At 36.1% G+C, this 16,114-nt stretch overlaps 1 protein-coding gene across 5 annotated transcripts in view; it reads left to right on the top strand.

The window, feature by feature from the left end:
* The window catches only part of LOC127836939 (endothelin-converting enzyme homolog), a 59,792-nt gene extending 47,505 nt beyond the window's left edge, over window positions 1-12,287 (top strand). For all 5 annotated transcript variants that reach the window (XM_052363587.1, XM_052363590.1, XM_052363589.1 and 2 more), the window contains 7 exons: window positions 1,917-2,020; window positions 3,058-3,168; window positions 4,208-4,275; window positions 5,501-5,625; window positions 6,454-6,621; window positions 8,722-8,798; window positions 9,448-12,287. In XM_052363587.1, coding sequence (XP_052219547.1) covers window positions 1,917-2,020; window positions 3,058-3,168; window positions 4,208-4,275; window positions 5,501-5,625; window positions 6,454-6,621; window positions 8,722-8,798; window positions 9,448-9,547 — 753 coding nt within the window. In that variant the 3' untranslated portion in view covers window positions 9,548-12,287. The remainder of the gene's footprint in view (window positions 1-1,916; window positions 2,021-3,057; window positions 3,169-4,207; window positions 4,276-5,500; window positions 5,626-6,453; window positions 6,622-8,721; window positions 8,799-9,447) is intronic.
* Window positions 12,288-16,114: the final 3,827 nt, after the last annotated feature.

Here is a 16,114-nt window from a genome sequence, read left to right as displayed (position 1 = left end):
TTGGTCAGATGGTGGGTTGGTCTGTTGATAAACCTGTCTCTTGGTCAGATGGTTGGTTGCTCTGAACATTAACCTGTCTGTCTGTCAGACAGTCGGCTGGTCTGTAGATAAACATGTCTGTTGGTCAGATGGTCAGTTGGTCTGTAGATAAACCTGTCTGTTGGTCAGATGGTTGGTTGGTCTGTACATAAACCTGTCTGTCTGTCAGACGGTCGGCTGGTCTGTGGATAAACCTGTCTGTCAGTCAGGTTGGTTAGTCTGTAGATAAACCTGTCTGTCAGTCAGAAGGTCGGCTGGTCTGTAGATAAACCTGTCTGTCAGTCAGGTTGGTTGGTCTGTAGATAAACCTGTCTGTCAGTCAGGTTGGTTGGTCTGTAGATAAACCTTCTTGTCTGTCAGATGGTTGGCTGGTCTGTAGATAAACCTGTCTGTCAGTCAGGTTGCTTGGTTTGCAGATAAACCTGTCTGTCTGTCAGATATGTCGGCTGGTCTGTATATAAACCTGTCTGTCAGTCAGGTTGGTTGGTCTGTAGATAAACCTGTCTGTCAGATGGTCGGTTGGTCTGTTGATAAACCTGTCTGTTGGTCAGAAGGTCAGGTGGTTTGTAGATAAACCTGTCTGTCGGTCAGAAGTTCGGTTGGTCTGTAAATAAACCTGTCTGTCTGTCAGATGGTGGGCTGGTCTGTATATAAACCTGTCTGTCAGTCAGATGGTTGGTTGGTCTGTATATAAACATGTCTGTCATTCAGAAGGTTGGCTTGTCTGTAGATAAACCTGTCTGTCAGTCAGAAGGTTGGTTGGTCTGTAGAAACACCTGTCCGTCTGTCAGAAGGTCGGTTGGTCTGTTGATAATTGTTTCCAAACTAAGACGATGCTTTTCCCCACTTTAATGCAAATAAGTTTGATGGTTACTTATAAGTAGAGGAAGACCGTATCAAATTTGAGGTCAATGGGTCAAAGTTGAAGGTCACTGGGGCTTGTAACAAGTGGCTTGAAACATTGAAACTACAAATGTATATAGGTACAATAGTAAGATTCAGAATGTTAAGACCCATGATAACGATCCCTTAAGCAGACCTTCAATTAGGATAAATCACTATAGGAACATAGGACAATTTATGGGTATATTACGATTCTTACATTATTTTAAATGTTCAAGCATTAATCATTGGGTTATTTTTTTGTTCAAATTTGGTTTCTGTAGGGGAACCCATTACCAATGGAAAAAAGTATATTTTTTTCCCAAATAGGACCTGAAAATTCCCAATGAAAGAATAAAAAAAAAAAAACTATTTCAATAAGTCTCAACATTTAATTCATCTCAATTCCTGTTCTATAAGTAAAACGTAAGTGAATATGATATTAATATAGCTCATTCTCAATTTACAGTATTTGTTAGCAAAATATTAACAATAATAATTTCCCTCATTTTGTCAACATGACACGAATTTTCCCAATGCAAAGCGACCCGGCCCCATTCCCAAAATGGTGAAAAAAACACTTATCATAATTAAATCCTCTTTAGTCAGTGACAAGATGTTTGCAAAAACATATTTCACAACCTATTGATTGTAATTTCTTTTTGACTTCTAAATGTAAGGAGAGACATCAATGTTTTATTAATATCCCCTGTTCCTCAATACATGTAAATATTGAGAATCAATTTAATAGTTATTGCATGTCATCCATTATCAATTAATAAGTATTTTATAAATGAAGGAACTTGTAAATATCATAAAAGAAATGATCCCCTAAAACAATAATCAAAAGCAATTTACAAATAGTTATTATAATAGTAAATTTGTATAATCATAAAAATAATGCAAATGTGTTTTCATCACGTTTTCATACACAGTCTGTTGTTTTGTCGTAAAGTTTAATTTCTCATCTGAAACAAGATGGATTGTGCTTGCAGTTGACTCTTGTTCCTGGGAAGTTCTTTGAGACGCGATTATCAGTGCTAGTGTACGGCAGGCAGAAGAATCTACGACATCTTGGCACCCAGCCGGACAGAGCAGAGTATTTTCATAATACACATTTTTTACAAGATTTACATTAATCCTTATTGTTTGGTATGTTTTGTTAATCAGAATGAAACATATGGGCCTTGCTCTGTGAAAAGGAGGTTTAATGCACATGCGTAGTGTCGTGCCAGATAAGCCTGTGAAGTCCACACAGGCTAATCAGGGATGACGTTTTACACCTAAACTGGATTTTTAACAGACTTTCTTTAAACAATTTAAAACGGAAAGTGTCGTCCCTGATTAGCTTCTTGGGACTGCACAGGCTTTTCTGGGACGACACTTTAGTTTATGTTTAAGAGAGGAATTCTGGTTACATATAAACATACATTTTCATTTGCTAAAGTTGAAGAAGAACTATGAAAAAATTCACTTAAATTATTTTTATATTGTTTTTTATTTTTATTTATTTTATGTTTTCTTGTGTTTTTTTATGAGGAAATATAGATTGGTCATTTTCTGTTTCAAACAATAAAAAAAACAGTGAAAATGATCAATAATTTTCACAGTTTCTCTTTTTGCTGTTTCTTTGTGCAATGATGTTATTATCTTGATGTCCTCAGAAGTTCTCCAGTTTAAGGCATGTTTATTGAAAACAAGCATACACTTAAAAGAAAATTAGTTTATATAGATTATTGATTTTTCATCAACTTGTGATCCTAAAAAATAAATATGTTCCAATTGTAAAAATATTAATTTCTCTAATCACACGTGAATTATTATCAATATTTATCAAAACAAACACATATCCTCTACATATCCTAAAGGCTTATTAACCCTTTCCCACTCAGTAACAAAGTAAAAATGGCTTCTGCAGCCAGCATAAAACCAGAACAGCCTGCGAGTAACTCGCAGTCTGTTTAGGTGTTAGGCTGTTTGCTGCTCATCAGTATCTAAGGGTTGGAAATGAAGCCTTTAAAACTTGAATCTAGTAAGAAAGGTCTTAAATTCAGTTAAACTTTCAAAGGGACTACAAATACATCAAAATAGGTATCTAAATGGTGAAGGGTTAATCCAGTGTTGTTGTTTGACCAGGTGGCTGATGGTCCCAGAAGAAGTGAATGGTTACTACAGTCCTGATTTCAACCATATTGTCTTCCCTGCAGGAATTCTCAGGCCTCCGCTTTATAACCCAACCTCGCCCAAGTAAGTACCTCAAATTATTCTCTGAAAGTTGTTCAAAAATGAGAGTCAATATTGTCCACTCGCAAAAAGTTCTAGTGGTTTATAACATCACTTGCAATTGATATTTTTTATTGCATAATGTATGAATGTGCAAGTGTTTATTTAGAAACTTGCATTTAAATGATCCGGTTAAATGAACTAAGGTCGCCATGGTGTAATGGTTTGGTGTCTGCCTAGCGACAGGGAGTTCACAGGTTCGATCCCCACTGTGGGAGCGTTCTTTAGATCTCCCCCAAAGACACCAAGTACTGGTTCTAGGCCCAGGAAACGGACTCGAGAGCATTTATATAAGCTTCAGGCTTTGATGCAATCGAGCTAAAATAAATAGGTTTTAACTAAATTAAACTAAGTGATCCGTACAGAAATCTGAATAGAATGTTTTTTACATAAACTCTGTTACATGGCTTGTGTTTCATGTTTGAAATCGCTTTCATTTTCTTGGCACATATTAAATGTTTGTGGCCGCTGTTCATGTTCATGACCCCTGATTCATAAATGAAGCCCCTGTATCATTTCTGTGGCTCTTGTTTTCTGTGATCCCAGTATCTCTTTTTTTCATAGTCCCTGCAAAATATTCATGGCATGTGTTTCATTTGCATGGTCCATTCTTCATGTTTATGGTCAATGTTTCCTGTTTATGGTCCATATTTCATGTTCATTACACATGGTTCATGTTTCATTTTCATTGCCTCTGTTTCATGTTCATGACCTCAGCGCCATTTTCAAGTTTGTTCCATTTTCATGGCTTCTGTTTCATATTTTTTTCCGTTTTTTATAATAGCCCCCTTTAAACTTTTATATACCCCGATTCATTTTTACATGGCCCAATATGTTACATTTTCATCATACCCTGTCATTTTACATGATCTCCGTCTTGTTGTAGTGGCCTTTTTCTCAGTTTCATAGTACAATTCGTATTTGTATGAAATCTGTTTCCTTTAAATGGATCCTGTTTCATTTGGTTGGTGCATTTTCATATTTTTTCTTCTTTCATTTTCAGATCATTTAATTTTGGGTCGTTTGGGACGATCTGTGGACATGAGCTAACACATGGATTTGATAACAAAGGTGGGCATTTTATTGACATGACTACATAGATTTGAAAACACCTCATTGCTTAAACAAAGCTGTATTTTTACCTTGTTGATTACATCAAACATGTGCTGGAATGATGTCATAATATTTACCTTGTTGATTACATCAAACATGTGCTAGAATGATGTCATAATATTTACCTTGTTGATTACATCAAACATGTGCTGAAATGATGTCATAATATTTACCTTGTTGATAACATCAAACATGTGATGGAATGATGTTGAAATATTTACCTTGTTGATTACATCAAACATGTGCTGGAATGATGTCATAACATCAAACATGTGCTGGAATGATGTCATAATATTAATAAATATTAATAAAGATACCATCACAATGAAATTGCAGGGGGGGATTGGTCTTAGGTTTTTAGTTTGGCTGGCCATCAGGTTGTCCAATTTTTTGTAAGGAGTATACTAGTATCTTGAAAACTATTAGAGTTATCAACTTCAAACTTCACAGATAGATAGTTCTCATTGATGGAAAGTGCAGTGCATAAGAACATAACTCTTGCTTACATGTTTAAGCGCTATTGCCCATTGCAGTTTGTTCATGTTCATGTTTAAATTTTGTCTGGAGCATATCTCAAGAACCAAAAGAGTTATCAACTTTAATCTTAATTGGTAGATTTATCTTATTTATTACAGTTGCTAAGAGCCATAACTCTGGATTCTATATTTGTAGAATTAATGCCCTTTGTTAGTTTTTGCCCTTTACCCTTTTCCACTCAAAAGCAAATGAAAAATGGCTATAATGTAAACAGCATAAAACCAGAACAGTCTGCGAGTAGTCTGTTGATGTGTTATGATGTTTGCTGCTCAAAATAATGAGTAACATGTCACATTTATTTCCCAACCCCAAATGGTCAAGGTAAAACGTTAAGGATAAAATCTTAGACCTTTAATAACTTGTCTAAACTCCAGCATCATCATTTATTATGCGATTTTAAAAGGATTAACCAAAAAACTCACGATGTGGAGAATTTATATCACCCCTAAAACAAGTGTGAAGGTTGCACTTAAGGCCAAAGGTCAAATGTCTGCATGGTTCCTTTTAGTAAATAATTGCAATGTTATGGGCAATGGGCTCAACATGTTGCAAACAAGCATCTTGTATTGTATATGTATTTCAAAGTGATTATCATTCTGTTTTTATAACTTTCAATTAATGTGTGTTATGCTATGTTTTTCAACAGGTCGTAATTTTGACAAGTCAGGCAACATGGCCTCATGGTGGACTGAATCTTCCACGGCACAGTTCACAAACTACAAGCAGTGTTTTATAGACTACTATTCAAACTTCACGGTTGACGGAACACATGTAAGATATGCATGATCTTTCTGTTTATTGTAAAGTATCAGTGGCTGCTATTAAATGGGTTAAATCGGTCATGTTTTTGAGACAAATATACCTGATCTGAAAATATTTTTTAGTTAGTGGCCTGGTTAATTGCAACTGTTTTCAGAGTTCCAAATAGTTTACTACCCATTTTAAACTACCATTAGTCATAGAACTCAATGCTTACATTTTTTAACTTATTTTTATTTTATTTTATTAAGTCAATAATTTACATCTTTAAGTTGAATTACATTTTTTAGTCCGACTTGTGAGAGTTTGAATATGCCATAGGCATTTGATGCTATCAAGCTAAAATAGAGAGGTTTAAGCTAACATATTTTTTCAAAGGTCCAGATAAGTGTAAATTGTTTTCTCGTGCAAACTTGGATGGCAAATACTGACAGGAGGTTATATCAGGTTAAAAAAGCATATGTGTAGCCATTTACCCTTTCTCTCTCAGAAGTAAAGAGAAAGTTTTATGCTGTTTGCTGCTCATCAGTATCTAAGGGCTTTAAAAATTGAATCTAGTAAGAAAGGTCTTTAATTAAATTAACTTTGTAAGGGACTGGAAATGCATCGCAATACGTATCTAAGTGGTAAAGGGTTACTTTTTTCAGTGCTGGAACCGAATTTTGAAGGCTTTTGCAAACAGTTTGTATCCAGATGAGGGGTCTCATCAGGATCCAAATAGTTTGCTATTCTGATAGTATTCTTTGAAAAAAATCTAAGAAAATGCTAATTATATAAATTCAGCAGACGACATTTTAGCAGACGACAAATTTCCCAGCATGCAAAGGGTTAATATTCCAGTTGAATGGAGAGACCACCCAGGGAGAGAACATAGCAGACAATGGTGGTATGAAGATGGCTTACCTTGCCTGGAAGAAGTGGGAGAGCAAGAACCACGGGAGGGACTCCTTCACTCTGCCTGGGGTGGCATATACCCCAGACCAGCTGTTCTTCATAGGCATGGCGCAGGTGGGTCAATACTGTGTGTGTGTGTTTTTCGCCATTTTGGGAATGGGGCTGGGTCCCTTTGGCCTGGGAAATATTGCAGTGTCTTTACTAAAATTGGAAAATTACTGTGGTTGTTGTTTTGCTAAGAAATGCTTCAAAATTGAGAATTGAAGTGTTTTTAATGTTTTATTTACTAAGGTTATACTATACATTGATGGGAGATAAACAAAATGTTGGAAACCTTCAATTGAAAATTGTTTGGTCCTATTTGGGAAAAATATACACAATTCAATTGAGAATGGAGTTACTGGTCCCAAATTTTCATAACAAAAACACACTGCAATACAAAAATCTGACTTTGAGTATTTGAAGTTTTACATAATGGGGGGGGGGGGGCGGAAGCATTCCCGTCTGCTCATGCCGGTAGTTGATGTCGCTAAGGTGGTTTCTAGTAAATAACTTTGGTTTTCTTTGACCAATCTTGATATAGCAACCATGCATGGAGACCTTAAGTTTGGGATTTTGTTAGGTTCTTTTGGGTAAAAGTAATTGTTCCTTAAATTATATAAATAAGTTATCTGTTCTATAACTTTCAGTTTATTTTATATTGATTTTGTGTGTAGTTAGCTCATATGCAGACTTAGCATTGGAATGCATTTTGGGCAAGTCAGGTCAAGGTAATTGTCACTGTTACTAAAAATATAAACAACAGTTTGTGCTCTGAATATCTTGATTTCAAATCTAGGAATTCTGCTAAAAAATGTTGTGTGTACCTTCAAATCTGTGACGACAGTTCGAATCTCAATTTTTTGCCATTCATTTATGTCGGCTCCCATGTAAACAAACACACACTTTTGCATACTGCACGAAAACCATTTAAGATTGACGGAAGGTCAGGGTTGGGCCATGACCGGCATAATGCAAGCATACCTAGCTCGGAATTGAATGTGTAGGCCAGTTGTGTCAGGGTCACTTGTACAAAAAAATCTTGAAAACACTTTTCATCTTAAACAGTTAGTTTTGATGTAGGTATTGCACATAGTTTTGTGCTTTGTTGATTAAATGAACACCTGGCATTTCGATTGCAGACTTAAGCTGTCTTCAAATCAAGTAAATCAATTACTAAAACAGATGGACATATCATGCTCAATGTTGGGTGTTGGTAGCTTACATGTAGACACAGCTTCACTCATTTTTTTTGCTTAAGTCAAGGTTACTGTTATTAAAAAAAGTTTGTGCTCTAGAACTAGAATTTAGATGGAGGTTTTGAGATGAAAATCTGTGTTTTGAAAAGCTCACATGCAAACCTAGCTTTGGCATTGCACAATTGATTCTAATCAAGTTAATTACCTTGTTAAAATGTTGAAAACCACGGTTTGTTGGATTGCCATGTTTTTTTGTTTATAATATAATATATAATATATATATAATTTCAGGGCACCTATTGGTAACTGATTAACAAAATCTTTGTTTAAAATGTTAAAATATTGTTTTAAAAAATAACATAGAAGAACTTTTTGGACAAGGCACAATTAATTATTCTACATATAAGTGTCTTTTTGAGAAAGGAAAGACACAACTTTGATACCGATTTCTTCATACAGTTGGTAAAAATTTATGTCAATCGTTCAGTTTCTGTCATTATCTTATTTGAGCCTTCTTGAGTGAAATATGGGCTTATTCAGTATTCTCCAGAAAAATTTGAGTAGCCAGTGATATTTTCAAAGTAGCCAGCGACTAAATAAAAAAAACATGCCCTTTTGTGCCATTTCAATTAATATTTTGGGGAAAAGTAGACGGCGTCCATGTTGAATGTAACCGGTGAAATTGCCGGCTGCCGGTGTTTCTGGAAAACACTAGCTTAATGCCTGTGCCCAATGTGTAATGCCAGATTTCCCGGTGCAGTCCGCACAGACTAATCAGGGGTGGCACCTTCGGCTTTCATGGATTTGTTTTTAATTTTAAAAAGTCTCTTCTAAACAAATATTCAGTTGTAATAGACAGAAAGCTGTGTCAATGATAAGCCTGTGCAGACTTCACATGCTAATCTTGGATGTCACATTACACACATGCATTAAGCCCAGTTTTCCTAGAATGCAGCTCATCTTTTTTCATTTACAGTTGTGGTGTTCTCACTATACTCCTGAGTATATGCAGCAGTCCATTCTGAGAGATGTGCACTCCATAGCAAAGTTCAGGTGATCATTTCATTTCTTTACCACTGCATGTAATTTGCGCACACAGTTATGCCTTTGTATTCAAGTTGTTGCATTTTGTGTGCTGTATAAATGGAAGTATTAGTGTAAGGATATGTATTAAGTTGTTCAATTTTATTAAATAATTAAACTCAACTTCAGTTAGTAAAAGCACAAACTGACTTGAACTTTTTGACATTGTTGTATGTTCATCTGTGTCTGTTTTTGTTAATGTTTTTTACTTATATTAGAATGTCATATCATGTTCACATGTGAATGCACTACTATTTATTTTCATCCTCCATTTAATTTGAAAAGAAAGATACAATGTAATAAAATCTGTAAATATGTATGAATTTGGTATACAGGTCTTGTAGAGAAACGAGTCAATTATATGTGCCTCGTTATGTAAAAACTGGGCTTACTGCAAGTGCGTAAATCCAAATTAGCCTGTGTGGTCTGCACAGGCTTATCAGGGACACACTTTCTTCTTTTATGGAATTTTTGTTTAAGGTAAGTGTTGTCCCTGATTTACCTGTGCGGACTACATAGGTCAATCTGGGATGACACAATGTAAATAGATTAAACCCTGTTTTCTCAAAGCCAGGCTCATATTTATGGTTAGACAACTCTGTTCCCTGCAATCTTTCAGAGTACTTGGCACCATGCCAAACTCAAAGTACTTTGCCAAGGCATTTCAATGTCCAAAAGGATCTCTGATGAACCCTGAGAAGAAGTGTGAAGTTTGGTGAGAAGTCTGAAGTCTTACTTTCTGTGATACTTCGCCACCCTCGTCTTAAAGTGAAAAGCATCTGTAGCAATACTCTGTGTGTTTATTTGGCCTTGAGCCAGTTTTCACAAAGCTTTTAAGAGCATTCTTATCTTAAGATGTGTGGGCAATGTAAAGGATAAATTGCAATCGTATAGCGAATGATTTTTCTCTTTAAAAAAACAACAGTTTTATGCCAAATAAGTAAGCAATTTTTATTTTTTCTGTAATATTGTCCATCACCTTTTTAGCTCACCTGAGCACAACGTTTTGTGATCGCCTTTTGTCCGTCGTCCATCGTGCGTTGTCCGTTGTGCGACGTCAACATCTGCCTTGTTCACTCTCTAGAGGCCACATTTATTGTCCAATCTTCATGAAATTTGGTCAGAAGATTGGTTTCAATGATATCTTGGATGAGTTTGAAAATCTTGTTTACACTCTAGAGGCCACATTTCTTTCTGATCTTCATGAAACTTGGTCAGAAGATTCATCCCAATAATATCTTGGACGAGTTCGAAAATGATGCCGGTTGGTTGAAAAACATAGCCCCCAGGGGACGGGGCATTTTTCCTTATATGGCTATAGTAAAACCTTGTTAACACTCTAGAGGCCACATTTATTTTTCGATCTTCATGAAACTTGCTTAGAAGATTTGTCCCACTGATATCTTTGATGAGTTCAAAAATGGTAACCTTTGCTTGAAAAACATGGCTGCCAAGGGGCGGGGCATTTTTCCTTATATATGGCTATATTAAAATCTTGTTAACACTCTAAAGGCCGCATTTATTGTCCAATCTTGATGAAATTTGGTCAGAAGATTTTTCTTAATAAAATCTTGGATGAGTTCGAAAATGGTTACGTTTGCTTGAATAACATGGCCGCCAAGGAGCGGGGCATTTTTCCTTATATGGCTATATAAGGTTATAGTAAAATCTTGTTAACACTCTAGAGGCCACATTTACTGTCCGATCTTCATGAAACTCAGTCAGAAGATTCATCCCAATAATATCTTGAACGAGGTCAAAAATGATGCCGGTTGGTTGAAAAACATGGCCACCACAGGGGCGGGCTATTTTCCTTATATGGCTTTAGTAAAACCTTGTTAACACTCTAGAGGTCACATTTATTTTCAGATCATCATGAAACTTGGTCAGAAGATTTGTCCCAATGATATCTTGAATGAGTTTGCAAATGGTTTTGGTTGCTTTAAAAACATGGCCACCAGGGGCGGGGCATTTTTCCTTATATGGCTGTATATGGCTATAGTAAAACCTTGTTAACACTCTAGAGGTCACATTTATTGTCCAATCTTCATGAAATTTGGTCAGAAGATTGGTCTTAATGATATCTTGGATGAGTTCGAAAATAATTATGTTTGCTTGAAAAAAATGGCTTCCAAGGGGCGGGGAATTTTTCATATATGGCTATAGTAAAATCTTGTTAACACTCTAGAGGCCACATTTACTGTCCGATCTTCATGAAACTTGGTCAGAAGATTCATCTAGATAATATCTTGGATGAGTTCAAAAATGATGCCGGTTGGTTGAAAAACATGGCTGCCAGGGGGCGGGGCATTTTTCCTTATATGGCTATAGTAAAACCATGTTAACACTCTAGAGGCCACATTTATTTTCCGAGCTTAGTGAAACTTGGTCAGAAGATTTGTCCCAATCATATCTTGTTATCTCAGGTGAGCGACTTTGGGCCTTTCAGGCCCTCTTGTAATATGATTTATATCACATTTTTGTCTTGTTTTATTGAGAGAGATGGATGGATGAGGAAAAAAAGCAAAATTGAAACATATCTCAGCTGTTTCTGCAAATGTTTGGTTTATTGATCAAATGCTCTCTGGCTAGTCAATATTTTGATGTTTTTTTGACAGTTTGATTTTTGTGTTGAATACTCATTTTAAACTTTAAAAGTTATTTCCTGTAATTATAGGTGGTGTTTATCTTTATTATGTTTTTCAGTCAAAATGAATACTATCTACGCAAATGAAACTTTTCCTCACATCAAATATAAAAGGGCTCTAATGTTATTTTAACATTATATAATGATGTATGTCTTTATGATATAAATGTACATTGCCTTACTATTGATTTATTTAAAAAAAGACATACCTTTGAAGGACAAAAGGTTTTGATAATACAATATGACTTTTCAGTTGATTTTGCCTAAGTATTGTCCTTCAAGGCCTGTTTTTACATTTTTCAAATATTATTTTGTTATACATTGGCATTCATATTATATGAATTGCTTATCTGATAATACTTTTAAAATTATGCATCGAATCTAACAATATTTAAGTGTTGAGCTGAACCACCTAACCGCAATAATTAATTAAGTTTTCTTAAAAATACAACGAATTCGATATTGTATTGACATTGTCCATCAATAAATTAAATAGATCTACTTATATGTTATTGTTTCATTTGTATTACAAATTATTTATCATTGATTTTGAATACCATATGACTGTTTCTGTTTCAACTGTTCTTGTTGCATTCAATTATTGTACATGTAAAGTCATGTTCTTCATGCATTTAAATTGTCTTTTGAGGTTTTAACATTCTTGTGTATTGTTTATTTGAATGTTTTTAACATGTTTCATCTAAAATTTTGTTACAGTTTTTGTTTTGAATTTCAGACATTTAATGAACTTGTTGATTCTTCTGCTAAAAATAAATGTTATACAATAAAAATAAATATGGCTTGAAACTTAACCGTTCATGCATAATTCCTTCAGTCCTCCAGTTTTCCCATTCGTCTGTTGTTTTTGTATGCCTACCACTGAGATCTTAAGGAACATTATTATGAGCCTTGCTATTAGAAAAATGGGTTTAACACTTTCAGTGCTGTAACCAAATTTTGAAGGCCTTTGCAAACAGTTTGGATCCAGATGAGACGCCACAGAACGTGGCGTCTCATCTGGATTTAAACTGTTTGCTATTCTTATAGTATTCTTTGAAAAAAATCTAAGAAAATGCTAATTTTAGAAATTCAGCAGACGACATTTTAGCAGACGACAAATTTCCCAGCATGCAAAGGGTTAATGCATGTGCGTAATTTCACTGGCAATAACTTGTTACTCAAAAGGATTATCACTCTAAAGAGCTAATACCAATTAAATTCATCAAAGAAATTACCGAAAAAATAATTATGATTGCCCATTGCGTTCGTCTAAACTCTTTAATTGCTACAAATTGAAATATTGTTTTTCACAAGTCTCATGCGGCAGCCATTTGTAAACATTTATCTATAGCTAAATGTATGGATGAATTTCATTAGTTGACTGTATCTTCTTCAGCCAATCAAATAGCGCAGTTTATTACTTACAGTCAATGAAGCGTGCACTTTAGCTGACGAAGTTTAGATCGTCTGTACACATGCCTGGGGGGCTAAACACACAAATCGACAGCTGTTTATGGCTTAATTAGGGACATATGACAGGAAATACACAAGTGGATTGAAACTGTAAGGGGCTCATTTTTATTAAAAATCGTGTCTAGCCAGCCAGCTGGGGGTGCTTTAGCCCCCTAGCCCCCCACCTCAATACGCCTCTGTAATGTGTTGTCCCAGAATATCTTGTGCAGTTGTACACTTTCCGCCTACACTGGATTTTGCCATGAATGGACTATACAGTAATTGCGGAAATTGATGTCTGTGATCTTTGCGGACACTTCAGGCACATGCATTTAGACCCATCCTATTAAAAGGAAACTGTCTCCACTTGGGCCATACCAATTAAGTATGCATGTATATAAATTATATTAGATTATCGAGTGGAGTTGATTATTTAAACTATAATTATTGTTAATTTATTGAACGGGTCGGATTCTGATGCATAGTTAGATGCGTAGTCCTACATGCCACCCTGGATTCAGTTAAGTTTGCATCAGGTTTTGATACAAAGTTACATAGCGTCGCTGTCGTTCTCAAACCTCGTAGCTCCAAAATTTTCAAAATATTTGTTTCGTCTTTTCCGAATATATTAAGTCTGGCGCGTGTTTTGTGCTATATCTCGTAGCTCTATGTCAATCAGAGCCCTTGAAAAAGCCACGTGACGAAATGTTGTAGAATGATTGTTGGCTTTTTCCCCGGCGAAAAGTCGTAGCGACGCCATTTCACCTATAGGTACGTCGTTTCGTTTGGACAAATTTGACAAAAACGTTTATATATATTTTTTTTATTTGCAACTACGAGGTTTCCTATCAGGACGAATTGTAGTACCTCATAAAAATGACAAAACTGTGGTGACAAAATATCGTAGCTACCATGTCTGACTGTCAGTATGACTTATCAGTATAACTTACGCGTCCACGGCTTATACCGTATTTTGCAGCTTCACTTGTTTGGTATTTTTACAGAATTTCTATTTCTAAAACATCGTTATAAAAAATGAGACGGGGTTTTCTCTCTCCTGAAAAGTTGGCATTGTGTAGCTACGAGGTTTGAGAACGACAGCGACGATAGGTAGTCTCACATGCAACCCTGAGTTTAGTTAAGTTAACAAAAGAAAGTTTATATCACATTCTGATACAAAGATAGTTTACATCAGATTCTGATACATGTACATAGTTTCATAGAAATTTTCACATGCTGCCCTTTATTATGCCTCCCATAGGCGGAGGAATATTGTTTTGGCGTTGTCTGTCCATCCGTCCGTCCAGCCGGCCGGCACTTTTGTGTCGAGAGCCATATTTTGGAATTGCTTTGGCGGATTTCATTGAAACTTGGTACGAGTATATATATGGATAAGAGGATGATGCGCGCCAAATGGCATTGTACACCATCGGATAATAACTGAGTTATGGCCCTTTGTATCTTTAAAAAAGCTGTTTTTTGTGTGTCCGAAGCCATATCTTGGAAGTGCTTTGACTGATTTTATTGAAACTTGGTATGAGTATATATATGGATAAGAGGAAGATGCACATTGGCCTTGTCCATCCGACCATAATACTTTTGTGTCCAGAAGTATGGCGGGGGATATCAATTCAACGAATTTGCTTGTTTATTAAAGTTTCAGGATACTTAGGTAAATTGGTAATGTAATGATTTAATTCTTTTGTGACTTTGGGCAACTGCCAGAGAGGTTCAGGGTTGATACAGTTCTGATAGGTCCCATTTAATGAATTATATTCCACAATATGAAATATTTAACCCTTTGGAGGGACAGTTACACAGTTTTTGGCTGAATAAATACTTATCACATGCTTTACCTTATATTTCCCATGCCATACATCCATTTTGTATAGTAGTGTTTCAGATAACATTTTGAGTTACTTGTAGAGCCTGTACTTGGTGGCAAAGCTGATGGAACTGCTTGTCAATACCTGCTTAGTCTGGCCATCGCTGAGGTCGCCATTGCAAATCTTATTCAGACATCAGTGGTACTGGTACAAAAATTAGATAGGGTTGAGCCCAAGTACTTGGAGCTGGTCACTTCTTCTAGCTTTTCGCCGATCAATGTGATTTTGCGCTGCTGTTTGTAGTGCTATTCACCTTGATCTTCGACTTTTCCGTGCGTACCTTCATCCGGTATGCTCTTTCATCGAGTCTGTTGGTGAAATCATGAAGTTCACTGCTGGTGCCAGCCATGAGGTCAATGTCATAAGCGAATCACAAGTTGGCGATGGGTTTTCAACTGATGGGGATAGCGGTGTGGCGGTCATGTAGAGTCTACTGAAATATTTCTCAAGGCAAAGGTTGAACAGGACGGGGAAAAGCAGACAACACTGATGGACACCCACAGCTATTCTGAAGAAGCCCCCTTTCTGTCCTTTGACAAGTACAGCGCTACTTTGCGTTTCCGTAGAGTTCGTGAATGAACCAGTCCTTTGTAAATATCGAATTCTCTCATAACATGCAATAGGCCATCATGCCACACGCGGTCGAAAGCTTTCCCCAAGTCAATGAAGATGTGGAAGGACCTGCGTTGATGTTGCAGGTATTTCTCAATGATGACTCTGCAGCTGAAGATATGTTCCACTGTGCGCCACCCAGCTCTGCATCCAGCCTGCTCTTCTCACAGCAGTTCATCGGCCGTACGTTTCAATGGATTTAGGATGGCATGCCTTGCTGGGATGACATATGATTCTGACGGTACGGTAATTCTCTCACAACTTGAGGTTGCCCTGTTTTGGTAGGGGTATGACCAATGACTGGGTTCACTCCTTGGGCCACCTCTTCTCCTCCTAGATCTTTTGGCATATATAGTGCCGTCATCAGCGTTAATTATTATTTTCTGATACACTGATGACAATATTTCAACTTACCATTTATACAATTCAGGATAAAATGATACATAAACTTGTTAACTGTTTTTGTAAAAAAATATGTTACTAATTTGTTCAACAATCAATTCACTTGCCAGGAATAAATATAATTACAAATAGAAATAACAGTGTTGCAGCATAAATATAAGCTGTTATTAAATTACATAAAAATTATACACACGGGTGAGGGTTAGAATAAAATAACAACAAATCTGTTGAATGGTTATTTCATTTGTGTCCCGCCTGATATATTATAAAACGATAGAACAGTTACC

Source organism: Dreissena polymorpha, chromosome 7, assembly GCF_020536995.1.
Source record: "Dreissena polymorpha isolate Duluth1 chromosome 7, UMN_Dpol_1.0, whole genome shotgun sequence".
Taxonomy (NCBI): Eukaryota; Metazoa; Mollusca; class Bivalvia; order Myida; family Dreissenidae; genus Dreissena; species Dreissena polymorpha.
This window is presented reverse-complemented; position numbering and strand designations above follow the sequence as displayed.